The following is a 22,827-nucleotide window of genomic DNA, read 5'->3' as shown; positions in this document are numbered from 1 at the left end:
AGGGCAGTGAGGCATAGTGGAGTGTGTGTGTGTGTGTGTGTGTGTGTGTGTGTGTGTGTGTGAGAGAGACGGGAGAGGTCTGGGGGGAGCAGAGAGCTCCATTGACCTTGCATGTTCTATCTGCTTCCTCAGCAGAACAAGGTCCCCATAAACCGGTACCAAGTCAGGGAGCTGATAAAGAAGCTGGGTGAGAAGACAGATATGGTGGACTTCAGGTCAGCCCAGCCCCGCCATCCGGCCCTATCTGGGCTACCCTTCTGCCCTGGGCAGGCCCCCGGTTCCCTCTAAGGCACCCTGGCTCCTGGGGCCGCCCTGTAGCAGACAGGAGGTGACACAAACAGCAAATGTTTAGGCCCTGGTGTGGCGAGAGGGGCAGTTGGGGGCGTGTACAGGTATCACAGTGGCCCAAAGAGGAGGTATCACTGGGGGAAGGGGGTGTCACACAGACAGACGAGAGGACAGAGGACGGCAAGTACCAAGCCCGAAGTGTGGGCCAGCACGGTGCACTGAGGAACTGCAGGTCTTTCAACGCTGCTGGAGTTTAGGCAACCAGGCAGGTTATGACTTAGGCTGAACTCCTTGAAGAGCTCGGAAAGGACCATGATAACAGTCATAACAGCAACCAACATCCATGAGCCCTTACCACGTGCCAGGTGCTCCGCCAGTCACCGGACGGGTGCCTGAATTCTCACAGCGCCCAACGGGCACTAGTACACGCCCATGCTGTGAATAATGATCGGAGCTTTAGAGAAGGAAAGCACAGAGCCAAGTGCTTGTGGCCAGAGAGGGGCAGCTGTGGCCTCAGCACCCCGGTCTGCATGGTGCCAGGACCCACTCCTCCTCACCGAGGCTGCAGAACCCTGCTGGCCTGCAGCCTGGTCCATAAGGCCCTGCGGCTTGTTGTCTCATGGAATCCCTAAGGAGTCTGTCAGGGGAGGCCCCCATCTGGTCCTGCCCCACAGCCTTCTCCCAATACCTCCGTCCTTGCCCCCATCAGCATCTCTCACGTGTGGAGAAGCCACCGCACAGACTGACCCAGCTGCAACCCTGCTCTAGCTAGTCAGGGTGCGGCCGTGCGCAGAGCTCTCAGTCTCCAAGTCTTTAGAATGGGGTGATAACCACAGCACCTGAGAGACTCTCACAAGAATCAAGTGGAGACAATGCACATAAGGGGCTGGCACGTGATGCTGTCATTCAGGAGTGACACCATCATCCGGCAAGCACCCCCGACGCCTGCAGGGTGGCTCAGGCTTGCACGCCGCCCCAGGCCCCGCTACTCTGTGCCTGTGTCCTGGACCTCCCCGCCTGCCCTCCCTGAAGTACGGCCTCCTGTTCCTTGGGATGCTGGTGGGAAAGAGCACAGGGCAGAGGTCAGGAGACCGGGTCCAGGTCCAGCAACCCTCCAGCTTTGCAGATGAGGTCACGTGGCCATGGAGAGGCAGAACTGAGGTCTCAGGACCCAAGTGGGGAGCTCTTGTGGGCACCTCAAGTTCCCCTCAAGTCACACACTGCAGCTCTGTTGGTTCCCATTGAAGAGCAGGGTCGTCATTTTTACTGTTGCATGATTTTTTCATTGTCATTTTTTGATACAAATAATATCTACTGGTAAAAATTCTAAATCCACAGAAGTCTACTAGGGAGAAAGTGAAGGGCCTCTTTTATTACCTGCCCCCACAGCCCCTGCTGCCTCCCAGGGGGCGGTAGTGAACAATCCCAGGTGCACGTTGCCATAGCTTTTCCCACGTGCTTGCGATCAGGTGTGTCTGCTACCAAAGCCCTGCCGACAGCGGCAGCGTAAACCCATGCCCATCCCTGTGCTGACGCCGAACCTCACCACGTTCAGCACTCTGCCGAGATGACAGATGGGTTTACAAGTGTCTCGCTTGGACTCGAGCCTGTCCCAGCACTCTTGTCGATCAGCCATGGGGCTACGTTGGTGGTCAGCCTTATCCCCTTACCTTTCAACCCAGTTCCTTGAAAATGACGAAGCCATAGCAACACGTCTGGTCTGGAAAGAAGCCTCAGTGACAGAGAACTCCTGGCACGTTGGCTTGTGGCTGGAACGAGGTGGAGAGCTGGCTGAAACCTCGGCGGAAAGACACCAAGGCTGTGAGCGAGGCAATAAAGTCTAGCTTGGGTCTCCGGGCTGCTGGTGGCATGCCCTTCCCCCAGGGAGCACCCTCCTGTTTTAGGGGGCACGTTCTTGGTGGCCTCGTTAAGAGCCAAAAGAACAAATTGGGAGAGCGTGGGGTTGCTAGGTGGTGGAAGAGAGCAGTGGGGAGAAGGTCAGTGCACAAAAGCATTCATCACGGTGCTTGTAAACTGTGTCAAGGGGAGATTGCTGAGATTCAGGAGGCAGTGGCAGAGGGAACAGATGCTCAGGAAATGAGGGCAGGGGCCTTTAGAAGCAAATGCCAGGGGGTCACGTGGAGAGAGCTCAGGGAACTGGCATCTAGCCGTGGCCCAGCAGGAGCTGGCCACCTGAACTTGGAGGCTCATGGTTCCACCTGAAAAGTGGGACAGCTGAAAAAAGGGATCCCCATCTGTTCTAGGGATCTGCCATTCTGCATTTCTTTGTAAAATTCCTTGGAAAACTGGGGAGGCATGAGGAACTTAGCAAAAGATGGGAAGGTTTAACCAAGAACAGCATATACTGAGCAGGTGGGGGGAATGGGTACCTTCGAGGATTTTGATTAACCTCGCCAGTCACCCTTGGGATGGACAAGGGCAGGAAGTGTCTTGTGCGCCTCCTTTGCACCTGCACAGTGCCTGCTCATAGTAAGTGCTCAATAAAAAATACCTGTGAAATGAAAAACCTCATTCATTTGGCAATTGTTTTGGGCAAGTGGTGGAAAGCTGGGAGAGTTTGGGGGGTACCCAGGAACCCACACTTTGGAACACCAGTGAAGTGCTGGAATGGCATCTGGGAATCAAGGCACCAGCCCTCAGATTTCACTTTGTTTCTTCATCGAGGATGGAGGTGATGCAAAAACTTCTCACTCCTGGCAGAATCATTATTTGAAATAATCTGTGTCCCCTCCCCACAACATATTTCCCCTCCCTTCCCTTATTCAAAGTCTTAACTTGAAGTTGAATTTTCATTGGACGGTTGTATGCACTCAGTCAAAATTAGGATGATGAAAAGAAAATAAAGAAACGCAATAAAGAGTTTGTGAGCTGAAACTCACGTCCACGCTACTCATCAGGGTATGTAGATGTCTTTGCTCTGACTCCCGAAATAAATCAAATCCCCTTGAAGTCAGGGAGCCTGTCTTTTAAGTTTATTATAATCTATAAAATTCTCCATCAAGTCCATGCCCGTCACTGAGCATTCATTAATTACTGGTGTCTGGGTGGAACCCTGAAGATTATTAGGCTGTGAAGTATCAAAATTTGTTATGGACTATAGATTAGGGATCAATAAAAACAGCAAGTTTTCTCAAGATGCTTTTCTTCATCTTTAATAGAAAAAGCAGCACATTTTCTCATCAAATGTTATTTTTTGTTTGGGTAGCTTTGGGGGAATGATGGAGATATGGGGAAGCCAACATCCCCGACCCTCCAGGCCACCCCTTGACACTTGCCACCCCCCATCACGTAAGCCCAGCCAGAACCCTGCCTGTCTGCGGGTTGCCCTGGAACCTGCCCTACTGTGGAGTAGTTTCTACTTGTGGCCACTAGGTGTCACGTCAGCTCCAAAATCCACCTGAAGGTTGTGCTCCCATCAGACTGCTTTGCAGTCCTTCCTATGCCCTTTCCCTGATCTCCTAAACTTCTGCCCCCACGGAGCCTGACATGAAATCAGAGCCCCAAAGGGTCTAGCAGCCTGACACCTGGGCAGACCTGTCCAAGGCTTGGTGTCCTCATTATGAATCAAAGTTACTCACAGCTACCTCGCACTCTTGTTGTGAGGAAGACAGTCCGGTGCTTAGCACAAGCTCCATAAACATTCAGTCCCCTCCCTCAGCCAGCCCACCCTGGGGCTGGGCAAGACTACAGAGGAGCCCTGCTCCATCGGGTGAGGGTACTGCACCAGGAACACGCCCACTGACAATGGGCTGAGTCATGCTTTATCAGCTTGCCATGTCAGGAGGCTGCAGGCAGGACCCCAGCAGGAGCTGAAGACCAAAGCGGAGGGAGAGAGGCCTTGCAGGAGTAGGAGAGGCTGTCAGGTCAAAGACGGCCCAGAGGTGCTGGCCTGTGAGCCCAGCACCAAAGGGGGTCAGCTGCAGTGCAGGGGAATGGTGCCCTGGCCATGCCCTCCTTCCATGCCCAGCTCAGTTTGGCTTTGTGCACTAACTCTGTTTTGTTTTAATTTTGACTGGAGTTTAGTTGATTTACAGTGTTGTGTTACTTTCAGGTGTACAGCAAAGTGAATCTGTTACATATATACGTATACATATTCACATATACCTATATCCACTCTATTTTAGATTCTTTTCCCATACAGGTCATTACAGAGTACTGAGTAGAGTTCCCTGTGCTATACAGTAGGTCCTTATGAGTTACCTATTTTATATATAGTAGTGTGTGTATGTCAATCCCAATCTCCCAATTTATCCCTCTCCTCCCTTTCTCCCCTGGTTTTCTACATCTGTGAGTCTATTTCTGTTTTGTAAATAAGTGCATTTGTACCATTTTTTTAAGATTCCACACACAGGTGATATCATATGTTATTTGTTTTTCTTTGTCTGACTTACTTCACTTAGTATGACGATCTCTAGATCCATCCAAGTTGCTGCAAATGGCAATATTTTATTCTTTTTTATGGCTGAGTAATATTCCATTGTGTATATATACCACATCTTCTTTATCCACTCCTCTGTCAATGGACAGTTAGGTTGCTTCCATGTCTTGGCTATTGTAAATAGTGCTGCAATGAACATTGGGGTGCACGTATCTTTTCGAATCATGGTTTTCTTCTGACATATGTGCACTAACTACAGGGACCCTATGCAGTGAGGTCTGTAATCATCCCCATTTTACAGCTGGGGAAACGCAGGCATGGAGAAGTTAAGCATCTCGCCCAAAGTCCTCTGCTAGTAAGCAGCAAGGCTGAGATGCAGACCCAGGCAATATGACCCTGGCTCCCTGAGGTCTTAACCACTGTGCTCCCCTGCCCCTCTGTGGCTTCTGCGCAGCTTTGTATCTACAGGGAGAAGTTTAAATGCACTTTCTCTGTCTACATCGTTTCTGTAAGAAACAGAAAAATAACTCAATTGAGAAGCAAGCATGAGCTCCAGGCCAGGCTGGACTGGCCAGTGGAGAGGGAAGCAAAGGCAGAGTTGATGATGCTCTATGTGACTGAATTCTCAAGGTCAGGTTGGTGTGCCCTCCCTGCCCACTATGTTGCTCAGAAATTGAGCCAGGGGAGGTGAGATGGGAGATGAGAAGGAAGAGTGTGGAATCTCTGTGTACCAGAACCGTAAAGTGGTTACGCATGCAAATTCTGTCATTCGGCAGTTCTCGGGTTGAATTCTGTGTGGCTTCACCAATGATCAGCTCTGTGACCTTGAGCTAGTCACTCAACCTTCCTGAATCTCAATTTCCTTGTCCGTATATATTGATGATAATGGTACCCCTGCCCCCGCAGAGTTGCATGTGAAACACTGAGCCCCAGGCCTGGCACACAGTAAGTGCTTAATGTAAGCATGACCTCATGACAGCGGAGTTCCTCTCCTATGAGGGAGAAGTGCGGGGAGATTGAGGTCCAGGAGGGCGTTAGGGGCCAAACTGAGCAGCCATCTTTGAAACACCCAACTACTGGGTCTTTGAAACACCGTGGGAGGCATTCCAACCTTGGGCTTTGGCTTAAAACTTGCATGAAATCGAAAGAACTTGCCCAGAATCTTAAAAGTCGGAGGGAGGTGGGAGGGCCAGGAGCCAGCAGCACTGTGTGGGCAATGCCGGGGTGCAGTGGACATCTGGCCTTTTGCTTGGCTGCTGAGGTCTGAATCCCCTTCCTGGGCTGGGAGTGCGCCGGTTTACAGGTCCTGAGAGGGGCAGCTGGGACTCGCAGCTGGGACGTAGGCTCATGCCTACACCAGACACGCAGTCTCCGGGCTCGGTTCAGGAGCCAGCCTCCGAAGAGGCAAGGACCACGGAGAACTTCCTCCAGCAGCTGTGGCTTTGCAGCTGGATGGAGTCCCTGAGCAGTGGCAGCGGTGACGCTGGTGGGCGTGGTTCTGGGTGCCAGGCCTGCAGGTCATCAGCGCGCTGCAGCCTCTGGTATGTGTCTGCAGTGGCAACTGCAGTGTCTGTCCTCGGGGGACCAGGCTGCCTTGCCAAGAAGGGGCTTGGGATTGGTTTCGCTTGGTTTGGTTCTAAACAAAAGAAAACGATGATTGGCAAGGCAAGCCTGTGTCCTAAGCACTGGCTGCAACCAGTGGCCTTGAACTAGAGGAAAGGAACGGCTCTCCTCCAGGAAGCAGACATCCTGGAGGGGAAGGGAAACCGCGGGTGGTGTGGGGTGGAGGGGGCTTCTCTGGGGCTCAGCGGGTCCTTTTAAGAAGGGACAGTGGTGTGACCCCTGGGGTGGGGGGCTGCTGTGTTGTTCTGCCACCTCTTAGTGGGTCTGTGGATGAGCTGGGGTGGGGCTGACTTGTTTCTGTGTGCCCAGGCTGAATGAGACTAGCCCTTGTGCATGTGTCCACATGCTACCATATCATCAAGAGCATAACAGGTCTTTTTCCCAGTTCCTGGCATATGCCTCAAAACCCTCGGGATTTCCTGAGTGACAGGAGTGTCTTCGTGATGCTAACGAGGTGACCCAGGGTGGGCCCCTACCTAGACAGCTTTCTGGAAACACCAACCGTGTAAGCAGATGTTGGGACTTTCAGCCAATAGAAGGACAGGGAGCTGGAGACTGAGCTCACTCACTAGCCAGTGTTCAATCAGTCATGCCTGCGTAATGAAAAGTAATGAAACCCCAGTGAAAACGCTGGACGCCAGGGTCCAGGGGAGCTTCCTGGGAGGTGACTGGCCTCGACTCCACAGGGAGAAGGCACAGAAGCTCTGCCTCCCTCCCAGATCTTGCCCTGCATGTCTCTTCGTGTGGCTGCTTCTGAGTCATAACCTTTATAATAAAGCTGCCGGCATCGGCATAGCACGTTCAGTGAGTTCTGTGAGTCACTGCAGTGAATTACCAAACCTGAGGAGTTTGATGGGAACCCCCTACTTTGTAGCTGGCTAGTCAGAAGTGCAGGTGTCCTGGGGGAACCCCACTTGTAGCTGGCAGCAAAGTGGGAGCAGTCTGTGGGGGACCAAGCCCTTAACCTGTGGAGTCTGATGCTGCCTCCGGGAGGTTAGGGTCAGAATAGCACTGCAGCCGATCCCAGGCGGTGTTACCCCAGGTGCAGTGGGAATGGAACACGTGTACACAAAAGCATGCTCACATTTGAATTACAGGACACGGTGTGTGTACTTGAATGTGTCCATGCCCAACAGGAGGGGCTTGCCTGCGTACTAACCCCCAGACCCGCCTGCTTTCTTGCCAGAATCCTAACAGTGGGGTTTCAATGCAGCCACTCCTGGCGTGTACCGCTCTCCCGGCTGTACCTCAATTTTTCCAGTAGAGGGCGCTCCAATCCCACGAGTCCTCTGACTCCGCACAGCGGCTTCAGCTCTAAGAAAACAGGACTCCAAACTGGCTCAGGGAAATCGAATTCTTTTTAGGTACCTGAAAAAGGCAGCAATGCAGCTGGCTTCAGCGACACCAGCGGAGCCCGGGCCAGAACCCTCAATCTGCCCCCTCAGGGGAAGATGCAGGTTCTTGGAGCCTGAGATTATACAATCTGGGGACCTTCTTTAAATATATATATATATATATATATATATATATATATATATATATACAAATTTACAAATATAATGTTAGGTATAGAAAGTAGATGTATATTTAGAATGACGAAAAAAATCACAATAAATGACACATTTTAAAAAGCCGACAATGGCATAAACGTCAAATCCACCCCGTGGCCTTGCAAGGGGGCCCCGCTGAGTAGCTTCTGCAGGTCGTCCCGCAGAGAACAGACACCTTGCTGATGCAGAGTCCAGTTTGCTTCCTGAGCCCATCTTGCCATGAAAACGGGCTGGAGGACTCAACCCCGAGGATTTGCCCTTGTTGGTCCTCTGCACCTCCCTCCTCACCGCTGTCCTTGGAGCAATCACTTGTAGTCACACCATGAACATGCATGAGGCGCTGTCGCTTTTCTCTCTGTCACACCCAAGAGGCTGCCACCTCCACACCCTGCCTTTTGGGAGGCAGCAGGCAGCTCTCCCGGCTTCTCCTTCATGAGTCCTGGTTCCGCCGTGGGTCCTCCATCCACTCAGTGTTATTTCAAGACTATAAAACTCACAGCCCCCCCACCCCCGACAAATACTTTTCCCAAGAGCACTGTGATGCAGGGGAAAAACCCTTCTTGAATTAGTGGGGAAAAACTTACAATGTAAGGGGGAGGGAAAACATGTACATTTATTTACATTAAAGTGTAAGCGACTTCAATTAAATTCAATAAACATTTATTAAGGGCTTACTAGGTGTCTGGTGCTGTTGTGGGTATGTTTGGGATACATCTCTGAATAAAAATGATAAAACCCATCTTTTACACAGCGTTTCCATTCTAGCAGGAAGAGACTGACCACAAGTAATAAATATAATAACTAAGTGAATCCTATACAGTGTTAGAAGATAACAAGTTCTATGGGTGAAAAAACAGAGCGGCGTATGGTGGCTCAGGAAGGTCATTGCTAGGGGTGGGGAAGTTATGATTTTAAACGGGTGGGGGGCGGTATCTGAGCAACCCCTTGAAGGCAGGGAGGGAGAGCCATGTGGATCTGGGGGAAGAGCTCTTCAGGCTGAGCACGGGCCCCAGGACAGGAGCCAGCCTGGGGCCTCTAAGGGTCGGTAAGGCAGCCCAAGGCTGGAGCAGACAGGGAAGGAGAGCATGGCGGGAGGTGAGGTTGGAGCAGGGCCCGATCAAGTGGGGCCTTGAGGCCTGTGGGCAACGTGGGTGTGAGTGAGATGGGCCCTTGCAGGGTTTGGGGCGGAGGAGGGCCAGACTCCAACGTCTTTGAAAAGGGTGTTCTGGCTGCTGTGTTAAGAATAGGCTTTAGGGAGTTAAAGGCGGGACCAGGAAAATCCACGGAGAGATTATTGCAATGATGGAGGCAAGAGCTGAAGGAGGAAGCGCTGGGGTGATGGGTGTGGGCAGACCCTGGATGTGTCTAAAGGTGGCACCAACCTTGCTCCCCATCAGGTGGGGCACTGGCTGTGCGAGAAAGAGAGGCATCACATGACCCCCAGGCTCAGGCCCCCCGCATCTGGAGGAATGAAGGCTCATCACTGAGCTGGCTGAGGGGAACTCTGCTGGAGTAGATTTGGGTGTCGGGGGTGGAGAGAGAGAAAACTGGGAATTAGTTTAGGGATGTCTATTAGACATTGCAGACGGGAGTGGAGCAGGTGTTGGAGTCCAAGCCTGGGCTTGGAGGAGGGGCCTGGACGGGGGTGTGTTTGCAAGTCCTGGAGGAGGGGCCTGGACGGGGGTGTGTTTGCAAGTCCTGGACGTTATATAGATAATATTGAACGTCACAAGACCAGATGAGGTCCCTGAGGGTCTGAGTGCAGAGGGAAGTGAAGGGACAAAGGCCTGAGTCCTGGGGGGCTCCAGAATCCTTAGCAAGGTCTGTGAGAAGAAGAACCAGCAGAGGGGACCAAGGGGGAGAGACTGGGGAGGAAGAGGGGGCCCCAGAATGGGGGTTTCTGGAAGGCAGTTGAGGAAAGTGGCCAAGCCAAAAAGACTCACCCCCAAGCCTTTCCCAAGAACAGTGTGTGGAGGTGGGCGGGACGAGGGGAGCACAGGTGGGCGGGACGAGGGGAGCACAGGTGGGCTGAGGGCAAAGGTGACAGAAGAAAGGGATGGGGGCGTGGCCACTAAATATCCAGCCTCTCAGCAGGGCTCCACCCTCTGAGGTATGCGCAGCCCAAAGCCTCCTGGGAGGTACCGGCCACCCTCCCGGGTTCCCTGCGCTCACCATCACTCTGCACGCCCACTGGTGACACATGGCCCTCCCCAGCTGGACTGTCAGCCCCTGGAGTCTGGGCTGAGCTGTCCACGCATGGCTCTCCATGCTGAGCACCGTGACTGGGGCAGAGTTGGGGGGGACCTCAGAGATATTGAGTGGATCCAGTCAAAGGATGGGAGAAGAGTGAACAGATCCTTGCTCTCAGCGGCCCAGCCATGGGGTTTCCTGAGAACGGTTCCAGCAGACACACCGCCCAGCAGCCTGGCGGCACCCGCTGCAAACACGTCTAGGGTGAACACCCACAGATGCTCCAGACGGCGGGAGTACTGGCCCCGAGGCTGCGGCTCCAGCCAAACTGGAATCAGAAAGAACCCTATGGTGTTCCAAGGTCACTGGGAAAGCTGAGGACTGGATTGCTCACTGGGAGATCATCACAGGTGTTTCTTCCAGAAGAGGCCTCCCTGGTGACACACTCCCTGCCACCCAGCCTCACAGGGCTGGGGAGGCAATAAATCTGTCAGGAACCAGCTGGCCCAGTGGGGTGTCCCATGAAGGAGAGCCTCCCCAGAGCCTCAGTAGTAAGGACCCCTGATGGGGCGTGGACAGGGTGACTCCTTTCACGGAGCCAAACTCAGTCCTGCCTACTTCCCAGCCTGGGTGGATGCAGGGCCCCATCCGGCCCTACTCTGGCCCAGCAGAAGTATGACAAGGGAGAGCGGGTTAGACGGAGGCAGTGCAACCAGGTGGTAGGGGTGTGGGCGGGACATCAGGCCAACCTGTGTTGCAATCCTGACTCAACCCCCTCCTTCCCTCCTTCCCCTGTTCTTTATGGGGGTCTTACTATGTGCCAGGCCCTGTGTGTGTCATGGGCCACATGTGAATTCAAAGGGCAGCGCTACTCAGTGACGTGGAGCTTAAGCCCGATCAGGGAGGCGCACGTTGAACAGACAGCCACACAAACGTTGCCACCACGATGACTTCCGCAAAGGAAGGGCAGCGCGGGGGAAAACGTGGCAGTCCTGTGGCCTGGAACCCGCTTCTCAGCTAATCTGACTCTCACTTATAATAATAGGACCTACCTCCTATGGCTTTTGTGAGAATGCATGGGACCCTGCACACCGACGGCTTGGGCCCCTCGCCAAGCCCTAAGTGCACCCTAACTGGAGGGTGGTGGGCTTTCTCATCCCTGAGACTGGTGGGAGCCTGGGGATGAAGCTGCAGGCAGGAGTGTCTCGCCCAGGCTGTGGGCTGAGGGGCTGCCAGGACAGAGCCGTGGTCCCTCTGGACCTGGCCTTTCCCCGCCACTGGAGGTGGGGTTTCCTGCCTCTTCTCTCTGACCTCAGCCTACCTGCCCAGCGCAGTTCCCAAGCAGGACACTCCTGGACCCAGGCCCCACTGTCCCCCAAGGCAGTCACCCTGCCAGGTAATGGCTGAGCCAGCCGCTGTGCGGTGGAGACAAAGGACAAGCAACGGGGCTTGGCTGTGCAGATGCCTCTTCTGGAGCCGGCAAAGCAGCCCTGAACGTCCCCGTTCCCGCCCGCCCCTTGGGGGGGATGGCACTGCTGGGAACAGAAGGCCAGGGGGGGATCTTCTCGAGCCCCACCCAGAGCCCTGGGGTTGGCACACCATGGGCGGCTGAGGGGAGCCCCGGACTCAGCCGCCACCACCGTCCCTCCCCAGTCGTCTGGGTTGGGTGGTAGGACACAGGATGGTGAGTCCCCAGGCCTTCCTGCTGTCTCAGTTTCCCTGGGAGGAAGGTCAGGGTGGGGCATCAGACAGTGCCCCTGAGGACAGTGTCAGACGTGAAGAAGCAGAACTGGGGGATGTCTGCTCAGACCTGCCTTCCGGCCAAGTTCTCAAAGACGTGGTCCAGGAGAGAGATGGGGTGGGGCTGAGGAGGGCCAAGGATTTTCTGGGAGCAGGGCTGGCGTTATGGGTGCAGCCTGTGCCGTCACACAGGGCCGGACTTAGAAGGGCCTGGGGCTTGGTTTCATGCTCTGCTGTCACTCTCTTAAAATTCTTAACAAAAACCCCACAGACTATGTGGCCCGTCCTGTCTGAGGGAGAGGGCATTGACACACAAAGGGCCTTCCTGTCTGGGGGACAGAACTGGGGAGAGGTGTAGCAGCCAACCCATCACCTCCACGCAACAGCTCCAGTGGAGATGAGACTAGAGGCCTCCTCTTGACTTTGGCCAGATGGAAGCTGTGATTCTGGAAGAAAGGAGAGATGAAGAACAGCCCTGACCTCAAAAGCTTGCAGGTGAGGGCAGGGGTCAGGGAAGGACACGTCCCTCCCCCTTAGGCCCTGGTTGTCTCCCCAGGAGAGGGGAGGGGGAGCACTGACCCCCCCCTTCGGGTTGGAGTTCTCACGCCGCGGTTCAGAGGCAGGCGGGCAGAGACTCCGGCGGGAGGCGGTGAGGTCTCAGAGCCAGGAAGAAGGCTCTTCAGGGGCCTCGGCCAGCTGGGCCGGCCCGGGCCCGCTCTGGCCTCTGGGCTCCAGCCAGTAGGTAATTCAGAAATTCCTCCAGAATGCTGCCCCGCCTGCCTGCCTCGCTGTCCCAGCCTGAGCCAGCCTGCGGGGACCGCCGACGCCTGGTTTCCACCTCCTAGAGGCTGGCCAGCCGCTCCCGCACGCGCGCACACACACACACACACACACACACGCGCGCACGCACACACACACGCACACGCACACACACACACACACACACACACACACACACACACACACAGAGCGCCCTCGCTCCCAGCTGGTCCAGGGGCAGATGGTGCAGGGAAGTGAACTAGCAGGAGAGGAGCTGGTCGTGGGTCCCCAGCCAGGGCCAGGCTCCATGGAAGAGGGTGGAGAGGAGGCCCAGCCCTGTGTGTGTCATGGGGGAAGCGGCGAGGCTTGAGCCTTGGGGATCTGCTGAGGCCCAGCCTGGAGCCTGGCCCAGTTCTCAGAAGCCAGCCCAGCGGAGTCTGCCCTCCCTGGCAGAGTTGGCCAGGCGTGAGCCAGGAGCCCCGGGCAGGGCCTGCCCCAGCACCCCCATCTTCTGTCCCCGAGGCTGAGAACTGGGCCACCAGAGACTCCTTCCCCGGCATCTCCCAGGATCCCAGGCCGCTAATCCCCTCTCCATTAAGATGCAAATTTTCTCTGAGGCCGGGAGAGGCTGGGACTCCTGGCAGCCTTTCATTTTTCACATCTGTGGGAAGCTGTGGCCAGCTGACCTCAAGTAAAACCCAGAGAAAAGGGCGAGGGAGGGAACTCGGTCAAACTGCTGGCAGCAAGACTTGCTTCTGCAGGGGAGGAAGGAAGGGGGCAAAAAGGGTAGATGAACTCTGCTCACAGGACAGTTTCAAAACCGTGTCCCGGGCGGGCTTTGCTACCGGGGCCTCCAGCTTTGCGAGGCCCATCCCGGACAGGGCGCCAACGGCACGAAGCGGGTCAGGAGTCAGAGCCCAGCTGTGCCACTGACTGGCCGCAGGACCCTGGTCAGAGCGTGACATGTAAACGGGGAGCTGATCGCCCCCTCCCAGGGTCGCTGCGAACGCGGTCGTCACCAGGGACTCGGAGGGGCTCGGCGCCGTGCCCGGCTGCGAGGATGCGGTCCCGATGTCGATCCTGCCCTTTTCCACGGCGGTAACTCTGCCCACCCCTGGCCCGAGCTGCATTCCCCCACGTTCCCACGGCCCAGCAGCAATCCCAGGCCTGGTTCTCAGACTCGGGGTGTTAGCAAGCTGGATGTGGACGTGTCCTGGGAGGAGCTCCCCGGGCCCCCAGCACGGTGGAGGCAGCCTTCTTCCCTCGCCTTTCTCGGTACCACGTCTTCACCACATTCCCAGAGGCCAGGTGAACCTTCGCTGAAGGACCCTGATTCCAGGTGCCTAACGTTGTCAAAAGAATCCAGGAATACCCTGACTCACCTCCAGGTTTACCAAGTCTACGAACCTGCGGAACACCAATCGTCAGTCCTCATCTCCTTGAAGAATAAGAGGGTCCCCCAGAAGGGCCTCTACATCCACAGGACCTTTAAAGTCGGAAAGCCAAGCACAGTCCTCTCTGCCTTCCCTGGAGGGCGACTCTGCCAGCCACTCCTACCTGACCAGACGACACTCCGCCCTCCACTGCCCCCCCATTGCCTGCTTCTCAGAAACCCTGACTCAGTTTTCCCTGAGCACAGCTTCCCCGCAACTGTACTCCCCTCCCATCTTGACCTCTGTTCCTGCCTGAGGCCTGACTCTTGTCCCCAGACCTTCAGCCATGAGCTCTACACCTTTCACCGCTGATCACACCTGGTCTCCCTCACACCAGCCAGTGCTAGTCTCCTTGTGTGTTAAGCTTAGAAACAGCTGATAAAAATGGGTGTTGCCGGGACTGCCCTAGTGGTCCGGTGGTAAAGAATCCACCTCCCAATGCAGGGGACCCGGGTTCAATCCCTGGTTGGGGAACTAAGATCCCATATGCCGCAGGGCAACTAAGCCTGTGCGTCACAACTACTGAGTTCGCACCTCAACTAGAGAGCCCGCGTGCCGTAACTACAGAGCCCACGTGCTCTGGAACCCACGTACCGCAACTAGAGAGAAGCCCACACGCTTCAACGAAGACCCCGCGTACCGCAACTAAGACCCGATGCAGACGAAAAAATAAAGAAAATAAATAAAGAATATTTAAGATTTAATATTTAATATATAATATATTAATATATAAATAAATATTATATTTATATATTATAATAAATATATTAATATTTAATATTTAAGCTAAATTCACATTTGGCTGCTGGAGGGTACAGAGTGACCCTGTGCTGGTTCCTCGCTTCCCTGGCTCTGCAGGGTCTCCCGGAGGCTGGGGGGAGGGGGGACCAGCTCAGCCTCCGAGCTCCGGGGTCCCTCCTGGCTCTGTGATTAGCTAAGTGCAGGCACCTCGGAGTGGGGTGATTCTATGGCCCTAAGGATGAGAGCACAGGGGGACTGACTGGGTGGGGAACTCTGACCCTGAATGAGAGCTGAGGAAAGAGAGGGCAGGGTGTTTGGTGTCAGACCAACACGGGTAAATCTTAACTCAGCTGGTCCGTGACCTTGACCTCACTGGCATTCGTTTCTTCCTCCGTAAACTGGGAACAATCACACCTCACAGGCTGTGGTAAGGAGTGCCGTGGGTAGTCCTTGAGCGACAGTGGGTTCAAGCATGGTCAGCTGTCAATTACGCTTCATCACTTTTATGTGCACGTGCTCTCTATTCTTCATGCGGAATTGAACTGACGTGTGCGTGTCTAACAAGGCTCGGAAACATAGCAGATGTTCAATGTGTGTTAGGTTTCCCTGCACTGGGTACCATGAGGACATACATCCCCCATGGGCTTGTCTCTCTCTCCATCCCCCGGAAGGAGCCAGAAAGAACACCCTGCACTTGGCAGGGAAGAACCATGAAGGTGAATCTTAGGTTGTCACCCCGTAAGGTCCCTTTGCTTCAGGAGATCCGTGAAGATCCCAGGGTGGTCATCCCGGGATGGGCAGGAAGGCTGAGCCTCCTGGGATCCTTAGTGCAGAAATTCCAGGGGAAGGCTAGACTCAGTTTTCCAGGAACATAATTCCACATTCCTTATACTCTGACACACAAACACATGTAAGTTTTCTTTTTCCTATTACTAAGCTTAATTTTTATCATGTCACATTCACCCCTCTATCATCTCAGATAACATAGAATTTAATTCAATAACTTCCAGATAAACTTCCAGTCACTGCAGTGATTTCTAAATTGTTTCATGCTTAAACTCCATTAAATCAGGAAATCCCTCTGCATCCTCATCCCCTCCAGGGCTGGTTCTAACGCTGGGGGTCCAGACAGTTTCCCAGGATGGGTGTGTTGGGGTCCATGGCTCAATTTTGATCTACCCCGTGCGGTCCACACTCTGTCCTTTGGCCTGCCTCCCGTGTCAGGCCCCGCCAGCCCTTAGCCGCACCTCTGCATCATCCTTGCTCCTGCAGAAAGACCTAGGGGTGCATCCCATGGAGGGGTCTGGGGACTCCCAGTGGGGCTGCACAGGACCCCATGGAACCATCGCTAGATTTCTGGCACTGTCTGCCTTCCCAGAGCTACAGCCAGAAAGCAGGGTGCTGGTCCCTCCACTCTTAGTTGTTCAAACATAACTGGGGCTCCTAGTGTCTGGCCCCCCATGATTCAGCCCAGCCAATGGGGAGGTGAGAAGATCCACACCAAGTTCCCCACCTCGTGCCCCACCTTCTTCCTCCCTGACCCAGTGACCTCCTGGGGGTGATGGGAAAAGGGGACACAGGAAGGCGGTCATTAGTCTCGCCTGATCGTATGTCCCATCTTTAACCTTTAAAACAATGTAAAAGCTTCAAGCCTGCGTCGATGTTCATCATCTTGCAGCTCAGATGCTGAGGAGTGTCCTAGGGCTCATTGGTCAGCTAGTGCTCGACTGTTGTCTCACGGCCCCAGGGAGAGAGTGGAGTCTAAAACCCTCCCCCAGGAGCCAGTGCTGAGGTCAGAACCTTCAGTGTCCTCTGCTGCGAGCTGGGGCCCAGAGCTGAGGATGGGAGAGCCTGAGAGACGCCCCCTTCCTCTTCCAAGGAAACAGAGCAGATGGTGGTTGCTCTCAGCCCCAGCTTCTCCCCATAGACCAGAAAGAGCTGCCCAGCTGCGCAGCAGCCTGGCTTTCTTCACTGTCCCTGGCCCAGCCCCTTTCAGAGAAGCTCACCTGCAGCCTCTGCACTGGCTTTTCCTCATCCCTGCTCACTCCAGGCCTCCACGCCCTGGTCCAGAGGGGAGCTTAGAGTCGGGTAGAACTGGCTTTACCTGCCTCTACCGCGGACCACCTGTGTGACTTCAGCAGGCCACTTAAAACTTTGGGCCTCAGCTTGCTTGTCTGTACAATGGGAATAAGACACTTCCTTCCAAGGGTTATGAGAATTAGATAAGAGGATGGGTGTCGAGTGCTGAGCTCAGTGCCTGGTTCAGAGTCAAGAGAGGGTAGTTGTTTTTATTCTTACTGTCATTGTCCCCATCAGAGCAGGGAAACAAGTTAATAAATTGTTCCCTAACAGAGCCAGTTAAGGGAAGCCTGCTGGGCAGCTGTCCAGGTACTAACCCAGGAGGAGGCTCAAATGCTGGGTGTTATAACATCACTGGTCCTATAACTGGACTGGATAGCTGTGCTCTCCAGCACTTCCCAGTAAGAGGACCCACCCTGACAAGCTGCTTGGGGGCTGGAGAGAGACCCTCGCCAAGGAATATGCTCAATACAAGGGCTGTTTACTAAAGCACCTTCCAAAGAGCACGGGCTGGTGACTGGCAGAATGTTTGTTGGTGGAGAGGAGTCAGCAACTCGGGGCAGGGCTAAGTTTCCCCGGAGAGTAAAGGAGAAACAGGCTGCCGCCAGCTTCCCCTCCTCTACCCTGCACCCGCCACTCAGGGCTCTGCCTCTCCTTCAGACTAATGTCAAAAAATATTTAAATAACACAGTGTGAAGGCACTCTGAATTATTAACAGGCCGGGATGCCACACAGCCCTGCCTGGGCCTCCTGTCTCCCCAGGGGCTGCTCCAAGCAGAAGTGTAGTCAGATAAAATGTTGGGGGAGAAGCCCGGAAGTGGGAGGGGCAGGATGGGGGCTGGGAAGCCACGTCTTCAAGGTCCCACACTGGCCATCTTCTCTGAAGTTTTCCCCCTCTTGCCCTGTGAGACCCTCTCTGGAGCAGGGCTGCTCAAAGTGCCATTGGGGGCCCTTCTGCAAACTGCTTGCTCAGATCCAGGGACAAGTACAGAAAGTGTCTGCAAGCATTTAGATACTTACCTAGGAATTCAACTGTCAATTTACGTCAGTTGAATCCAATAAAAAGAAATTGTATTTCTTGTTCGTTTCTTTTTCTTTCAGCAATTCTTTCGTGTTATATTTTACAAAAGAAGACAGCCGTCATTTTTTAAAAATTTTATTGAAGTATAGTTGGTTTACAATGTTATGTTAATTTCTGCTGTACAGGAAAACGACACAGTTATACACGTATATATTCTTTTTCATATTTTTTCCATTATGGTTTATCACAGGATACTGAACATAACTCTCTGAGTAGGACCTTGTTGTTTATCCATCCTATATATACTAGTTTGCGTCTGCTAATCCCACATTCCCAGTCCTTCCCTCCCCCACCCCCTCCCCCTTGGCAACCACTAGTCTGTTCTCTATATCGGTAAGTCTGTTTTTGTTTCGTAGATATGTTCATTTGTGTCATATTTTAGATTCCACATATAAGTGATATCACGTGATATTTGTCCTTCTCTTTCTTACTTCACTTAGCATGATAATCTCCAGGTCCATCCATGTTTCTGCAAATGGCGTTATTTCATTCTTTTTATGGCTAAGTAGTATTCCATTGTGTATATATACCACATCTTCATGCATTCATCTGTCGATGAACATTTAGGTTGTTTCCATGTCTTGGCTATTATAAATAGTGCTGCTATGGACATAGGGGTGCCTGTATCTTTTTGAATTATAGTTTTGTCTGGGTATACACACAGGAGTACAATTGCTGGATCATATGGGAACTCTAGTTTTTTGAGGAACCTCCATACAGTTTTCCACAGTGGCTGCACCAATTTACATTCCCACCAGCTGTGTAGGAGGGTTCCCTTTTCTCCACATCTTCTCCAGCATTTACTATATGTAGACTTTTAAATGATGGCCATTCTGATAGGGGCCCGTTGTTGATTAGAAATTACAAAGAAAACAATTTGCTCTTGACCACAAAGAGCTGGAGAAGCTCTGCTCCAGATGTCTCTTCATCTTGGTCTTAGCAACCATCACATCAACATATCACATTACAATGTGCCGCTTAGAAAGACCGTGCACAGGAGGCGCCAAACGCCCCCTTCCCTGGTCAGCTCCCCGACCTTAGCTGTCCAGCTTGGAACCTCCCTCCTCCATCAAGCCCTCCCTGCCATCCAGTTCACAGCTCTCTCTCCTCTCCTGGAATCCATAGGACTTTCTGTCTCCACCACTCATTTGGCACTTTAGCTAATGAAAATAATAATAATTGAGTGCAAGGCTTTGTGCTGTCACATTAAACGTGCACCTCCATTGTGTTGTCTCTTGGGGCTACTTTTCAGCCTCTGCTGCAGACACTTGACCGCTGTGTGTGGAATCCTCCACTCCTAGCTTTGAGGATCCCGGGCAGCAAGCCCACCCTCCTGGGACCCCCCTCCCCCGCTGGGCACAGGGCACCGAAGGCAGCAGACAAATAGACAAATAGACAAATAGACCCAGTGGCAGAACTGCTGCCGGGGGGCTGGCAGTGAGTGGGGGAAGGGAGGAGCAAAGGAACGCCTTTCTCTTTCTTCAACATTTATTTCCAAGCACCAGGGTTTTTTTCTTTTTGTTTTAAAACATACTGATTCTTTTTTTTTTTTTTTTTTTTGCGGTACACGGGCCTCTCACTGTTGTGGCCTCTCCCGTTGCGGAGCACAGGCTCCGGACGCGCAGGCTCAGCGGCCACGGCTCACGGGCCCAGCCGCTCCGCGGCATGTGGGATCCTCCCGGACCGGGGCACGAACCCGTGTCCCCTCCATCGGCAGGCAGACTCTCAACCACTGCGCCACCAGGGAAGCCCTGATTCTTTTTTAAGTCATACGTTCACAAGGTTAAACAAATGTGAAACCTACAGACAATAGACATCAGATAGGGTGTGTGCCGCCCACCAGACCCCTAGGACGCCCCCGCCCCCGCCCCCCGCTTTGGAGACAACCACTCCTCTCCTCCCTTCGAAGATGTCTGTGCATCTGCGGGTATTTTGTGTCCGTCTCTGGCATCGTTTTCACGTCTGTGAGAACACACCACAAACCCCTTTGGCACTTAGCCTCTTCTGTTTCAACAGCAGATCTGCAGGCAGCTACCCACCCTCATGGACTTCTCTCAGAATCTTCTTTCGCATAGATCCAGAGCTGGAAGGTTCCGCAGAAACCTGCTCTTCCAGGGATGCCCAAATGGGGACGCAGGTGCGGGCGCCTGCCTGCTGGGTCAGAGTTACCTGACACGTGACCACACCTTGGCAGGGGTCAGTGGGAGGGCACCTGGGAATCCATATTTCTTTAAATAAATTGAATAAATTCAGCTTGGTAATCTCAGGTGAGCCTTGTGCAGGTTGTTGACTCCTCTCTAGTTACAAGTGAGGAAACTGAGGCTCAGGGAGGGAAAACAATTGCCAAGGTCACACAAGAAGTGAGTGTCAGGGAAACTCCTAGCCTGGGGTTGGCAGGGTGGTGCATTTCCCGCTGCACCAGACCTTAGTTAGTTTCCAAGGACTACCCTAACTAATTACCACAAACTGGGTGGCTCAGGACAACAGAAATTTATTCTCCCCAAGTGCAGGAAGCCAGAAGTCTGTAATCAAGGTGCCCACAGGGCCCCACTCCTTCCGAAGCCTCCAGGGGAGAATCTTCCCTCGCCTCTTCCAGCTGCTGGAGGTTCCTGGTGTTCCTTGCCTTGTAGACACATCCCTCCTATCTCTCCCTCTGTCAACACGTGGCCTTCTGCCCTGTGTGTCTCTGTGTCCTCTCCTCTCCTTATAAGGACACTAGTCATTGGATTTAGGGCCCACCCTAAATCTAGGATAATTATACCTTGAGATCCTCAACTTACTGCATCTGCAAAGACCTTATTTCCAAATAAGGTCACATTCTCAGGTTCCAGATGGACATGAGTGGGGCAGGTGGTTATTCAACCCACTACAAACCTTCCCTAATAAACAGCTCCGTAGGCAGACTGGAGGCCTGCTTTGGCCTCCCAAGCCCCAGCCTCAGAGGTTTCAGGCAGCCTTAAACCTTGGGGCCAGTGGACCCAGAGGGGCAGCTTCAGGCCAGGAGCTGCACATCCAAGTTGCTGGGCATAGTGCCCCAGCTTCCCTGTGCCAGGTACCCACCCCCAGCTGCTGTTAGTGTGAGTTGCTCTCAGCTGACTCCTTCTTCTGAGAATTGCCCCAGCCTACTGGAGATGCCTGGCTGGAAATGCTGGTTGTTTCCAGACAGAAGCAACAATCAAATGATACTGGGGTACAATAAGCCAATCTCCGTGTTTCAGGAAGGGGCAAACTTTGCAGTACCATTCATATTCCAGAGCTCCTCATGGGACCAGCTGAAGCGAGACCTCTGCTGAACCCACCTGTTTGCCAAGCATCCTCCCTGCCCCCTCCTGCTTCTCTCATTCCCTTACAATTTCACCTGACAGCCCTCCTTCGAAACCTCACTTGCACAGGAATTCCCTGCCTCAGGCTCTGCTTCTAGGCAATCTGACCTAAAACAGTGAGGGAGCAAGGCCGTGTGTAACAGGTGGGGGAACAGACACAAGGGCTCTCCTGCCTGAGGCAGCAAACCACCCAGCCCTCCAGGTCACTCAGCCCTCCCTGGCATTCATTGGGTGAGCATACCATGGGCACCAGGCACCCTCAGGGAGGAGGGGGTGGAGTGGGCATGCGGAGGAGGAAGAGATAAAATAAATAGGTATCTCCATGGAGCTTGTATTATGGAAATAAGATGCACAGTCATGAGCTGACTTGAGAGCAATTGCAGAGGATGTGTCAGCATGCCAAAACCAGCCAGCAGCTCTTGGTTATCTGGGGAACAAGTCATAAATGGTTTCTGAGCAGGAATTCATTTCTAGGTACCCTCCACCCCCGACTTGGCCATATTCTCTTGGGTAAAATACGGGGAGGTGAAGGTCAACAGGGCCAACTAGAGTCCACCTGCCACAGGCCCCAAGGGCAGGCAGGACTCAGGATCCACAAGTACCTAAGCCATTCTTGCTAGTTAATTGGTTGGTTGGTTAGTTAGTTAGCTAGATAAAGAAAGAGAAAAATTGGGGGCAACCCAGGCAGAGAGAACAGCATGGACTAGGGCTAAAGAGAGCGTGGCCTGGTTAAGTACTATATGAGGAGGAGTGCTATATGCAGGAGGGTGAGGAAGATTGTTGGCAATGAAGCCCGGGAGCTGGGCAGGGAAACCACAGTGATGTGAAGGGCCTTGAGTGCTAAGCACAGGGGTTAGGGCTTCACCTTGAAAGTTGTGGGTAGCCACAGAAGGATTTTAAAAGGAAAATTATTTGATCAGATTTTCATTTTTGAAAGATTACTTTGACAGTGGTTTAGAGGGTAATTTGGGAAGTGGTGTATTAGTTATTTACTGCCACATAATATGTTACTGTAAAATTTAGCAGCTTAAAACAAAGAACGTTTATTACCTAACATGGTTTCTGAGGGTCAGGAATCTGGGAGCAGGCTAAGTGGTGGTTCTTGGATCAGGGTTTCTCCTGAGGTTATAGTCAAGCTGTCTGAAGGCTTGACTGGGGCTGGAAGATTTGCTTCAAGATGGCTCACTCACATGCTTTTGGCGGAAGGCCTCAGTTCCTCCCCACGTGGGCCTCTCCTTGGGGCTACTCACAACGTGGCAGCCAACATCAGAGCCAGACACCCAAGAGAGGATGAAAAGGAGGCCACAGGGACTTAATCACATGAGTCACTTCCGCCATATTCTATTTGTTGGAAGTGAGTCAGTAGGGCCAGCCTACACTCAAGGGGTGGGGTTGGGGGTGGGGCAATTAGCCTCCACCTTTTGGAAGGAGGAATGTCAAAGATTTGTGGACATGTTTTAAAACTGCCATACGTGGTTGGTTAGCCTATAGGGAGAGAGACAAGTTAGAAGACTACAGGAGTATTCCAGGAGAGAAACGTCAAGGTCTGAACCGAGGCAGGAGCAGCGGGCATGGAGAGGAGGGGGCAACTTACAGGGATAGCCTATGTAGTGCGGGGAAC

At 53.3% G+C, this 22,827-nt stretch overlaps 1 protein-coding gene across 1 annotated transcript in view; it reads left to right on the top strand.

Annotated features, from left to right (window-relative positions):
- The window catches only part of LRRC74A (leucine rich repeat containing 74A), a 44,239-nt gene extending 29,945 nt beyond the window's left edge, over positions 1-14,294 (top strand). The window contains exons 13-15 of the mRNA XM_060163680.1: positions 133-215; positions 13,545-13,647; positions 14,259-14,294. Coding sequence (XP_060019663.1) covers positions 133-215; positions 13,545-13,647; positions 14,259-14,294 — 222 coding nt within the window. The remainder of the gene's footprint in view (positions 1-132; positions 216-13,544; positions 13,648-14,258) is intronic.
- Positions 14,295-22,827: the final 8,533 nt, after the last annotated feature.

The sequence above is a fragment of the Lagenorhynchus albirostris genome, chromosome 1, assembly GCF_949774975.1.
Source record: "Lagenorhynchus albirostris chromosome 1, mLagAlb1.1, whole genome shotgun sequence".
NCBI lineage: Eukaryota > Metazoa > Chordata > Mammalia > Artiodactyla > Delphinidae > Lagenorhynchus > Lagenorhynchus albirostris.
This window is presented reverse-complemented; position numbering and strand designations above follow the sequence as displayed.